The sequence below is a fragment of the Spermophilus citellus genome, assembly GCF_964194105.1.
Source record: "Spermophilus citellus genome assembly, chromosome: 2".
In the NCBI taxonomy this organism is placed as follows: Eukaryota; Metazoa; Chordata; class Mammalia; order Rodentia; family Sciuridae; genus Spermophilus; species Spermophilus citellus.
Window position 1 is genome coordinate 88,450,634 of NC_138183.1, and position 13,426 is coordinate 88,464,059.

A 13,426-nucleotide genomic window follows, 5' to 3' on the forward strand; every position below is an offset into this window, starting at 1 on the left:
CTCTAACTTTTCCCCACCACTTTAAACCCCTTGTCATAGCACACGAAGCTGGAGCATTGAACAATCAATCATACACATCTCCTCGCGAATAAGTTTCTTCACTTGCTTTCACAGGAGCTCTCTAAATTCTCACCTTCCAGTTACCTATTCATTTGCTTTGCAGTTCTTCCAACCACCTTCTCAGTATGTTCCAATTAATATGTAAGTACATACAACAAACATGTCAAAACCAAACTTACTGATTTACATTATCCCCATGTTTAGACTAAATTCTATTGTTCTTTACTTCATACCTCCACTATTATTAGAAAATCTTATTCTACCTTCAAAACAACCCCAAATCTGCTACTTTTTAGCATTTCCCAATACTACTACCACAGCCTAAGCACCTGTGATTTCTCAGCTAGATTATTACCCCTACCAGTCTCCATGTTTCTACAAGGTTTTCCTAGTTCAGTAGTTCTCACTTAGGAATTTGTCAGAAATGCAAATTCTCCCTAATCCTACAATAATCACAAATGCTAAGAGCAACTCTCCAATCTTTTTTTTTTTAAGAAATGCTGTTGGTTTTTTATTTTTTAATCTTTCTTATTTATTTATTTGGTGCTGAGGATCAAACCCAGTGCCTCACATATGCAAGGCATGTGTTCAACCACTGAGCTACAACCCCAGTCCCCATCTCTTCAATCTTATTCTCTATACTGCTTTCTCCCTAAATCACCTTGCCTAACCACCTGAACTCCTGTGTTATACAAATTACTTACTTGTTTCTCTTCTTGGCAAGTTCTTCACACCGATGATGTCTCTATTTAAATGTCACTTTTTGGTTTTGGGGTTTTTTTGGGGGGTGGGGGGTACCAGGGATTGAACTCAGAGGCATTCAACCAATGAGCCACAGCCCTATTTTATTGTTTATTTAGAGACACGGTCTCACTGAGTTGCTTAGTGCCTTGCTTTTGCTGAGGCTGGCTTTGAACCTGCGATCCTCTTGCTTCAGCTTCCTTAGCCTCTGGATTATAGGCATTTGCTACCATGCCTGGCTAAATATCACCTTCTTAATGTAGCTTTCTCTATTTTATGTAAGAATAACCCCCAACCCCCTTCCTGACCTAGCCTCCTTACTATGCTGAATTTTTCACTAAATTATCTACCATTAGCCCTGGCAGGCAATATATGTGTTATTTATTGTCCAACTCTCCACTTCCTATTATGTGAGGCCCATGTGGAACAGAACCTTGTTATAGTTACTGAAACTGGAAAGAATTTAATACATGTTCAATAAAAATGACAACTTTCTGAGGTAATGGATGCTTATGAGAAAAGATAATAGAGAAGTTGAGAAGGACATTTGATGTTACTTAACTGACAATTTCAGAGCAGAAAAGTGAAAACCAAAATAGAACAAAGCACTGAGAGGTGAGAATGAGAAAACACATCCATTGATGGCAAAGGTTAAAGTGGTTCAGAATAAATAAATCACTGGATTAACACAGTTTAAAAAGACTGCAGAACTAACTGAGCCCAGAAAGAATGGCAAGCTATATATAAGCCCAGGAAAATAGCTGAATATCATGTGCAATACCAGAGAAGGGATGATTTCTAGGTGTAGTTTCCCCCACAGAGTGTCATTGAATATGGCATTCCCTTGAGAAGTGGTCAAATAAAAGATTTGAAAAGGCTGGAGTAACCACTTTCAAACAGACTTCTTTACTGCAGGATTTCTTGTAGCTTTTAACAAGTATAATATTAACCTCTGAGAGAAAGTACAACATACAGGATTTCCTTGCCTTAACCACATCAGCTTTTTTGGTTAAATATGTCTAGTTTCACTTTTGTCACTAATTGTTATCTATTCTGTTATATTTTGTCACTGATTTACCTATTTACATAGTAATACTGTCTTTCCAAATCCAAAAACCCCTTTTACTACTATAGTTAAACCAAGTTTAAAATCTAAGAATCTGAATACACACAGGCCAACAGTGATTTATGATTGTTCAATATTTGCTACACTTTGTTTAGGATATATCATAAAGGTTCCACTTGGGAAATAAAATCCTGAAATGTTATTTTTACTAGACCATTCTTTATTCAATTTGTACTAAATAACTCAATGAGAACAATTTAAGCCTACTGTATTTTAAATGTCTGTTTTGTGCTTTTAAGAATTTCAAACATGCTCAACTTAGAATATGTTCACTTCCTGATAAACCTATTGTAAGTGGAAAATACCATTAAGCTGAAAATGCATTTAAAACACCTAACCTACCAAACATCACAGCTTAGCAACATGGTATACTTGGAGAGACAGTCTTTTACCCTCATGTTTAAGTGGCTGACTTGGACGTATGGCTTGCTGCTGCTGCTGCCTCCCCAACATCCCAAATGAGTATCATATCACATATTGCTAGCCTGGGGAAATATCAATATTCAAAATGTGAAGTACAGTTTCTACTTAATACAGATGGCTTTCACACCATCATTAAGTGGGATTTTTACCATTTAACAGATATTTAGATCTAAGGTAAACATATCAGAAACAAAAACTCATGCCTCTGCAACAGCTTAAAGGTACTTTAAGATCTTAAAGAATTATAAAAGAAATCATGAAATCTTACTCAAATTAACTAGCCAGAACCAAAAAAGAGCAGAGCCCAAGTCACATCCCTTCCCAGTAAGCTGCAAATTTTAACACACCATAACATAGTGTATACAACATTGGGAAAGCTTGAAAAATTACTAAAAGGAGTAAGTGTGACAAAATTTGGGGTGAATCTACTTCAAAAGCTTTTAAAAGACAGAGAGAAGACATCTTTATCTTTCTACAAAAGAGGCAAGACAAACCAAGTGTAAAAGCTAGAGATTTATTGTTATTTTGTGATTAATAAATCATCAAATTAGTTATGACACTGTCCCACACTGTATACTGCCATTCACCAATACAAAAGTCTTTAAACCAGACTGAGGCATAAGGCAGAAAGAGTAAAGACACATGAACATTCTTAACCTCCTGTGGTCATGCCTCCACCCTGACCTCTGTACATGTTTTCCTCCTGGGGAAAGTGTCAGAACAGTGCATGGACTGGTGGGCAACCTGGCCTCTTGACTTTTTAATAGCAAGCAACTTACAGAAATAATGGAATTCATCTTGTATTTCCCTTGATTTTATTGGTCTGAACTCATTTTAGGTTATTTTAACATTTCAATTTCCTGAAACTGTACATGAGAGAAATAACGACCTAAGAGAATACTGAACCAGAGTCAGCCAAATATATTACTGACCCTCTAAAAGTTATGTTTTAATTGGTCCTAAAGGAATGTACCACCCCAACAATTTGAGAGTTAGGCAAAGAGAACTTCTTTGGGGAGGGAAGAAAAAGGCTGTAGAACAGCCAAATGTACTCAACATTGTTAAAACGGCTCTTTTTCACCCCAAATAAGACTTCGTGACTACACTATATGCACAGAAATCCTAACAGAATCTTGATTGCCAGTATTATTTAGTTTAGGCTGGCCCAATTCAGGATAGATTCCGTCTCGCCCCCCCCCCCATTCCCTTCTCTGAGTCTCTGAAAAGCACAATATTTAACTATTTCTTAATAGAACTATCCAAACACTTCAGAAACAAGTGGCTAACAAATCATTTTAAATTCATGTATTGCCTGTGCATGAAAAAGAAAACTGATAAACCCAGAAGATTGTTCTATTTTTATATGGCGATTAAAAGTAACTGAAACATCAACACTTTCAGTGAAAGCAACATTTCAATTACAAATTGTAATGCCTGTTAAACTACTATGGGAGAAGCTGTAAAGACCTAGGCAAATGCATCTTGGGGTATACTAAGGTGCTCCTTCAGTTTGCACAAAGATTAAGGTAATTTACAGTCAATCTGTGAATGTTGAGACAATGTTACATTATGCTGTCTGTACAATTAAATGTCCCTAAACAGACAACCAGAATCAGCTTTTCTACCATATTTTTAACAAACCTGACTAACCGGCACTTTTGCTGAGATGTTCATCAAAGATGCTGTAAGATTCTATACAACTAGGAAACACTAAGCTTTAAAAGTATTTCCTTATTTTTACTTTTTTGGTTATAGGTATTCTGCTTAGATAACCTATCACAGTATGTTTCTAGAAATGCAGTCCCAAATGTGCATACAGTATTCAAATAAAGCAAAAATTGTCAGTAGTATAAATCTTACAGCATTTTGTTTGCAAAAATACATGCCAAAGTCACAATAAGCAATACTGTACCACAAATTATAGAGCGCAAATGATTTGCTTCTTTTTAATGCTTTTATTCTACATAAATTACTACCATAGGCTAATGTTTAAAAAGCAAATAAAATGGACAGATGCAGGACAAAATCTGTTCACCCAACTATAAAAGGTGATGTTTTTAAAAAATTACAATAAATGCAGAAGTGTTTGATGCATGCAGTAGCCTTAAATGAAAAAGCATTGATTCCCACTGTTCCAAAAAAGAAAAACACAGAAATACCCACACATCTTACCGCACTCCACCTTAAAATGCATCATATTGGGTTTGTTTATAACAACACAGAATTCCAAGAGTCAAAATGAAATAAAGCAGGTATTTTAAAGATTTAAGAGCCGTTATCAAAAATAAATTACATTTTTTTCAAGATACAGAAATGGTGCTATGATGGCTGAGAACCCAGTAACCTTTCAATAGCTGCATTGATATCACCTCCCGTTGCTATAAGTGCTTGCAAGTTTGCTTCACGGTTCAAAAATCCCATTGCACTGAGTTGTTCCAGTTGTTGCTGAAATCTGACTTCTGGATTCTGTAGCTGTTAGTAAATAAATAAATAAATAAATAAATAAGCAAGCTTACTCAAAGGGAAACCAATCCATGTCACACCTAAATAACTTTACATACTTTAACTGCTTTTTAAAAACATATGCTGATCTACTGTACTTTATAAGGACCTGCCTAGCCAATCATCAAGAACGCAAATAACAATAAGTGCTAGAAGGCTCAGGAGGAAAAAGAAAACACTTATACCACCATTGGTGGGAATTTGTTATATAAATAATACAACCACTATGATAATGAGTGTGGAGGCTCCTCAAAAAAACTAAAAAAAAAAAAAAAAAGAACTAACCATATGAGATCCAGCTATAAAAGGAACTAAAGTCAGCATACTTTAGGGATACCTGCATACCCATGGTTAAAGCAACACAATTCATAATAGCCAAATTATAGAATCAGCCGAATGGATAGGTAAAGAAAATATGGTATATGTGAAGTTTTCTGCAGGAAAATGGATCAACTAGAGACCAAAGTCAAAGAGAAAAGTATGTTCTCCCTCATATGTGGAAGACAGAGAGGGAAAAAAAGAGATGCCATGAAAGTATGCGACCATTAGAATAAAGGGAAAGAAAGGAGTAGGAGGGGGTAAAATTGATCAAATTGTGTTTTTTATGTACATGCAAATATGCACAATGAAACCCACCATTCTGTATAACTGGGATGCACTAATTTAAAAGAACTCATTATCCAACATTCAACATATTTAAAATTCGTTAGCACTTTATTTTACTCTAGTTTACACTTAAATCTTTTCAAATAGATCGTGCAATTTTCCCTTAAAAAATTGAAGTCCTACAGGCTAAGAGTGTAGTTCAGTAAATAGGTGTATGCCTAGCAGGCAAAAGGCCCTGGGCTCAATCCCAGCACCACCCCAAAACAACAAAACAATAAAAAGCAGCAGCACCATAATAAACTTCAACCATTATTTTACAGGCTCATGGGGGATGGGAAAAACATAAAAGCAAATAGTTTAGAACTAGATTATGTGGCTACTTACTACCTGAATAACTTTATAAGCCAGTATTCTCATGTATAAAACCCTGAAGTTCCAATAAGGCTGAGATTCAATTACTTTACTAGCCAATTCCGAAACTTTTAAGTTCATAAACTATATTCCTAATGCTGACAATTCAGCTACATCAAATCTTTTAGAAATGAACTAAAACAAAAAACATAAATATCCAAACAACCCTAGTCTACCTGGTAATGGAGAGACTGCTCAACTGATATAAAGATTAATTCTGTCCAATAACTAAATCTTTTATTTGTATTAATTCCATGAACACTTATGAGTACCACCATAAGCTAGAAACTACGCAAGGTATCAAGAATACAAACATGATCTGGGTGCAGCGATACATGCCTGTAATCTCAGCAGCTCGGAAGGCTGAGGCAAGACAAAGGTTAAATTCAAAGCCAGTCTCAGCAACTTAGCGAGGTCCTAAGGAACTTAACAAGACCCTGTCTCAAAATAAAAAAATTAATAAAAGGCTGCAGATGTTTCTAAGTGGTTAAGCACCGCTGGTTTAAAGGCTGCAGATGTTTCTAAGTGGTTAAGCACCGCTGGTTTCAATCACTAGTACCAAAACACACACACACACACACACACACACACACACACGATAACAACACCCTCCTTTGTTTATCAAGGCTTGAAATTAGCATCTAACAGAACTTTTTTTAAATAAAAATTTATTTTTTTAGTTTTAGGTGGATATATTTTATTTTTTATGGGGTGCTGAGGATCGAACTCAGTGCCTCACATGTGCTAGGTGAGCACTCTACCACTTGAGCCACAACCCCAGCTCCTGCATCTAACAGATCTTGAGACACTTTTTTCCATGCTGAAGTATGGAGGCAACCTATCAAAATAGATTTGAACTGGCAATCATCTTTGTCTAATGGTGCATTCTTAGTAAAGCCAATGTTTACAGACATAACAACATTTCTGAGAGGTAGGGTGTTCATGTTCATAAGTTACACAGGAGGTGATGTTATGGTATAGGATTGAGACAGGCTTTTTCCAAGTAAAAATAAAGACTATATTACAACTATCCAGGGAGTTCTGAGGATAATTAAGCTTCTATTCCTCCTGACAAAATTTTGTGAAACAAATAAGGCACTGGATTAAAACATTCTTCCCAAGAATTAACAATGCTTCCTTTAGCAAATGATACAGCACTAAAGTTGACAATTTCTATAATGCTTAATTTTAGATTCAAGATTCTTTAAATTGTGTTCTTCATTAGTCAAAATACTAAAGAGCTACTTTTTTCCTCCTTTTTATTTTTAGAAATTCCTAAATTTCTAATATTAAAGAAGGCAAAACTTGAAGAAAAAGAAACTGTTACCTGAGGATTTACTCCAGCAAGAGCCTGCAGCATTTGTTGAATAAATTGCTGATGTCCAGGTTCAGTGGTTCCTGATGTGGGGCTTGTGTTTTCACTAGGTGTAGTACTAGACCCATTAGTTCCTGAAGAGCCTCCAGTGTTTCCTAAAGCCCCCAGGTTAGGAGTAAACCTAGAGAAAGCACAAATTCATTACAAACCTAAGGACTTGTAAAACTAGACTCTAGAACAGGTAGTGAATCACACTTTTTGACATATTATTAGTTGCCTTCTAAAAAATAAGCATTTATAACTTAAAAATTTTCACTAAAAATAATCTCATTCAAAAATATCAAGAAATGACATTAACTGTGAAATTTTGAGAGAAAACAACCATTATGCACTTTCATAATCTTTCCCAAATAAGCCTACCCTGGGATGAGGCCGGGGGCTTCCGTTGCTAATGTTTGTAAACCCTGTTGAATCTGTAACAAGGCCTGCATTGCTCTGGGGTTTGACATTGCTGACAGAGTATCAGGATTCTGCATCTAAGGAACAATGAAAGAAAATCAGTAGTTACAAGGGAATTAACATCAGTGTCGGTGATTTTCACATCTTTCCTCTCCTGTGTTTCTTGAGAAAAATCTAAAACCTTACTCCCAGAATATGATAATACATAATTTCTTTCCCCCAAACAAAACACAAGTCCTCCTCTTTGACAGCAAATCTAGTATGCAAATCATTATTTGACTTCCTCCCAAGTTCATCATGAAAGACATTTGCATAATGGAAGACAATCAGGAGTGACTCTGGAAGCCACAACTATTCCCCTTCTCCAACAGAAGAAAAATTTATTATTTCTAAGAGAGGGCCTCCAAATGCACAACATGGTAATATGGTGAAAGCCTCTTATTCCTCCTGACCAAGTTGTATCTGTTGCTAATGTAACAATTTATCAATAATGTACACTCTAAAACAATAATTCCAAAACTCAATACTTGTGTCCTGAATTCAGCTTTCCACCTCCAGATATTCACCACCTGACCAAAAAAATAGGCTTACATCATTACAATAGATCAAGAACACTAACTAACCTCTGCTAAGGAATGACAGGCCTGAGAATCATTTTCATAATAAATAAAGCCCTAGAACTACCAGTTTCAAAACACCAAAACTGACTTTTCAATTATCTTTTTAAATAATAAAATACCATGGCAATCTCAGTACTTTTTTAATAATAAAATCTTCCTTATAATAAAATCTTCCTTATATGACAACACTTACAATTTTAATTTTACAAAATTCCAGGTTTGAGGAAATAAGATTTAGCCCTTAGAAAACAGGCTTTCTACTAATTTATAAGAAATTAAACATTACAAAGAATCCAATCTATACAACAGAATAGGGTAGCTTTTCCTGTGACTTGAGATTAAAACCATAAAGTATATCATATGACACAGAGCAGCACTTCAAAGTTAGTAAAGTGAAAGGAAATGATTTATGGTATTAACAAAGCATTCAAAATCCTAAATCCTCGAAAGCAAAGGGGAAAAAAAGTAGCTCTTTCCTCAGAATTAACATTAAAGAAACATAAGCAAAAGGTCAGCAGTAAAATGGGGCTCAGGTAGGATCAAGCTGAATTCTCTACGAATTGGCAGGATTATCATATTCTATTCTATATTTTGCTATCAGCCAAAGAAGAGCAAGGAAAATGTTCATCAACAAACTTTTTCAAGCAAATCATTACCGAAGATAGCTAGCATCTTTTCTTACTCACTTGTTGGAGGAAAGTTGGGAGTTGTTGTCTCATTTGCTCTTGAAGCTGAGGATTTCCAGCAAATAGGGGATTATTCAGCATCATCTATGGGGCAAGTGTTCAAACAATTTTAACTGGAAATATCTGAAACAAGTAATGTACCTTGTTTAATATTCTATCTTCCCCTAATGCCTAAGCTGGCATTTTAAAGAGAGGAAGGTAGAACATAAATAAAAAAGAAGGGAAAATACTGTCCACAACAAGGACATGGGGGAGAAGGGGACACAGCATCATCTCTCTCATATACATGGTTTGCTTAGAAACCGAGATGCACAAGTGGTTACGCACAGAGAAAAATCCAGATCTGGAACCGCCATTTCTACCTGTCTACTACAAAACAGTTAATATTATGTCTGGAAAAATAACACCACAAAACAGCAACCAACTTGCCAGAGAAATGGAACTGCTAGGTGAAAATCAGCCAAAACTAGCACCAACAGTCCTCTGGGAAAACTGTTAAAATGCTTTAAGACCTGAAAGATGTAAATCCATTAGAGAACACCAAGATTAGTATCTGGATTTTACCTCACTACCACCAGAGAAAATAAAAGTGGCATTATCTCCTAACCTTCAACAGAGGTTAAGAATTTTAAGTCAGGGCCAATATTAACATGATGTGGGATACTTGAAACTTAATATTACAATACACTAACAGCAAAAGCAGGAACTAATAAATTAGTATAGTTTTGAAAAAGACAAATTTTACATCATTTTGTATAAAGTGTGACGTCAACTAACAATGATTTATTGATAGCCTATTTACCTGTCCAAAATCTAGGGAGGAAATGATCCTTTTTCTCTAGTGTAGCTAACCATATCGGAAGAGCAATTACATGTACATGAGAGAAGTAAAGAGAATTCCCCTCCCTCTTCTAATTCATCCATTGTTGCAAAATGGATCATTTAATTTCAACACAATAATCAATGAAGGAATACGACAATGATTTATGGACATAAAGTATTCATTTCAAGGTGATCAATAAGTTCACAGAAAATAAAATAATACCTACTTGAGGTCAACAAACCTGCTTCTTTATTGCTTCAGTCAGATACTTCTTTATTATGAACACATTGAGATTACCACATTTACTTTTTGAGATTTATGTCATCTAAACTAATCTAGAAAAAAGCATGCCATTTTAATTCTTTCTCAGAAAATCATTTTATTTGATTAGGAAATTTCTCCTAATTTACCTGACTTTATATCATAGTTAGTACAGTTTTTATACTTATAAGATTGTTTTTGAATATTTAAAAAATCAAAAGTGAATATAGAAACTACAAATGTTAATCTTCTGATAAACCAGAGTGCATTGTAAACTTTTCTCAATTGTCTATAGTAAAAGGCATCCATTCCTAGCTATTCTTTTCAACATTTACTTTAGAGTAAAACAGTGTATCAAAGTACTCAAGTACTTTATAAATACAAAATTATGGTTATAATAGCTAGGAATGTGCTTTTTAAGGTCAAATTCCAAAACCAAGATGCACATCCAGTGTGGTTCATTAGCCATTTGTATGCAAATTTTTTAAAATAAAAATTCTTTAAAAATTGGTCTATATGGGCTGGGGATGTGGCTCAAGCAGTAGCACGCTCGCCTGGCATGCGTGCGGCCCGGGTTCGATCCTCAGCACCACATACCAACAAAGATGTTGTGTCCGCCAAGAACTAAAAAAAAATAAAATAAATATTAAAAATTCTCTCTCTCTCTCTCCCCTCTCTTACTCTCTCTTAAAAAAAATTCTCTCTCTCTCTTTCTCTCTCTCCCTCTCTCTTTAAAAAAAAAATTGGTCTATATTTCCTATTACACAAAATTTTTAATGGCAGAATGTATTATACTGCAAAAACATATACTATATACTCCTATTAATAGAGATCTAGAGTTTAAAATTAAGAGATTAAAAAAAGTTTTTTAAAATTAAAATTTTAAAAAGTATTTAAAATTCCTAGGATTCTATAAAAGTGTCCCCCCCGCCCGCCCTCACCTTTCTTTTTTGGTACTGGGGATTGAACCCTGAGGTGCTCTATAACTGAGCTACATCCTGTCTTTTTCATTTTTTGAGGCAGGATTTCACTATGTTGCCCAGGCCAGGCATGAACTTGTGATCCTCCTGCCTCAGTCTCCCAAGTTCTGGGATTACAGGCATGCACCACCATATCTGATTATAAAAGCCTTTTTTTTTTTTAAATTTGTCCTTTTTAGATATACATGACAGTAAGAATGTTAAAAAAGGGGGGGGGGCATTTTTAATAAACAGCAAACATAAATTACAGATAAGCAAGGTTCATTTCACATTCTTCATGGTTCAGTGTCGCCAAATCTGGCAGTACATCACAATCAGAGGACTCAAGAAGGTTAAAAAAAGGAGGAGGAAAGATGCAATCTAATTCTGTCAAAATTTCTAAGGATGGGTATTGAAGCATCAGCATTTTTTTAAAAGAAGAACTGATCCTGTTCTTCTTTAAGACCTGAAAGATGTAAATCCATTAGAGAACACCAAGATTAGCATCAGCATTTTTTTTTAAAGAAGAACTGATGATCCAAATGATCCTGAATAGCTCAGCCAGTGTTGAGATCCACTATTTTTCTTAATTTTAGTCTCTTCAGAAAAACAAACTGGAAAACAAATAATCCAATATAAGACCTGTGTACCATTTAGGAGATGTGGGGGACAGGTGTTCTCATAAATTCCTCTCTGATTTTAATAAAAGATTTTAGTTGTTCCACAAGTGCAATGTTTAGCATTGCTATTTCAATCTGGGCAGTCTAATACATAAGTCTTTCAACTGTATTGATACTATTCTTAATAGCTTTTAAAAGGTTCACATTTCACAGAAGAGTATAACTTTGAAAGGGTAAATCCAAAACATTTTATAGTCATTTCCTAACTCAACATACAAAAAGTAAGCCTGCACATCTTTCTAGTGAATGAATAGCAGACTTTCTAGTCAATGAAGCAGAGATGAAACTGTTTCAATTATATGAAATACTAATTTAGCACACAAAAAAACAAAACTATCCAAAAAGTTGGAGTTTACCTACATTTCTAATGTGTTAAGCTAGCACACACAACACAAATATACCAAAATCAAAAGTACTAGATTAAGTTATGTTAGTTTTACCTGAAGTTATTTTTAATACAATTTAAAAACTCACCTGAGCAGCAAGATCTGGATTCTGGCTTAGTGACTGCATCATACTTCTCATGTAGGGAGCAGACAACATGTTTTGCATAAGCTGTGGGTTTTCAGTTATTTGTTGCAATAAGCTCTGCATTCCTGGTGTATTGAACATACTAGCTGAAGGTTTAAAAAAAAAAGACATTTTATTAAGAAAAACTTACATAAACAAAATTAAAGCATTAAAACATACTATACCCTGTGCTTAAATTTTAGCGACTGCAGCTGTACACAGGAGTTCTTCCTTAACAACAGATTCACTTTACACAGATCCAAAATATTAAGTGGAAAATTTCAGAAATAACACACATAAGTTTTAAGCTGCAAACTGTTTTAAGTTATCATGATGAAATCTCATGCTGTCCTGCTCCACCCCTTTTTGTCAAGTACATCCATATGTATCTGTTACCCATCCACTTTGTCACTTAGTAGCTAAACATCAAAGTACTGCAATGCTTGTGTTCAGAGTAACCCTTATTTTTCTCAATAATGATTTCAAAGCACAAGAGTTGTGTTGCTGGAAATTCAGAAATGCCATTAAGTATGTTTCCTTTAAATGAAAAGGTGAAAGCTTATTAAAAGGAGAAAAAAAATATGATGAGGCTACTAAGATTTACAGTAAGAAACAAATCCTGTAAAATTGTAAAGGAAAAAGTAATTCAGGCCAGTTTTGCTGTTGCCCCTCAGAATACAGAAGTTTTGACTGCAAAAATTATGGTCACAGTTCATGTTAAGTGCTTAGTAGATGGGAAAGGCATTAAATTTGTGTACATATGTTTTAGGAGGAAAAAACAGCACATAGGAACTGGTACTCTGCAGTTTTAGGTATCTGCTGGAAGTCTTGCAATATATATCTCTCAGGTAAGTGGGGACTACTATGTACCTCATATGTACCTACTAAACTAAGAAAGAATTTTAAAACTAAGATTTCCAAAAATACATGACCAACATATACCAGTAAAAGAGAACTTGTGATTTTAAGATTCTGGTTGCATTTATAATAAATTCCTTATCTAAGCAGTGCTAGCTTCTAAAGTCAACTTCAGGCAAAAATTAGATATGGTCAAATTACTGTTGAAAACTACCATAAGTTAAAAAGTCTAGATTAAGTTTTCCTCCAGGATTGCAGAAGATCACTTAATTAAGAATCCTATTAGGCACTCAATGTGCTCATACATTGAAAAAAGAAGCCTCCATCCCATTTTCTTTGGGAAGTGGCACAATTCACTGACTGAAACAGCAGGCATATTTAACATT

General features: G+C 34.8%; 1 protein-coding gene across 1 annotated transcript in view; it reads right to left on the reverse strand.

The window, feature by feature from the left end:
* Positions 1-541: 541 nt before the first annotated feature.
* Positions 542-13,426, reverse strand: part of UBQLN1 (ubiquilin 1) — a 48,232-nt gene continuing 35,347 nt past the window's right edge. Inside the window, exons 7-11 of the mRNA XM_081266510.1 lie at positions 12,147-12,289; positions 8,950-9,033; positions 7,605-7,720; positions 7,197-7,365; positions 542-4,822 (exon numbers count right to left, since the gene is read on the reverse strand). Of these exons, the coding sequence (XP_081122636.1) occupies positions 4,670-4,822; positions 7,197-7,365; positions 7,605-7,720; positions 8,950-9,033; positions 12,147-12,289 (665 nt within the window). The 3' untranslated portion in view covers positions 542-4,669. The remainder of the gene's footprint in view (positions 4,823-7,196; positions 7,366-7,604; positions 7,721-8,949; positions 9,034-12,146; positions 12,290-13,426) is intronic.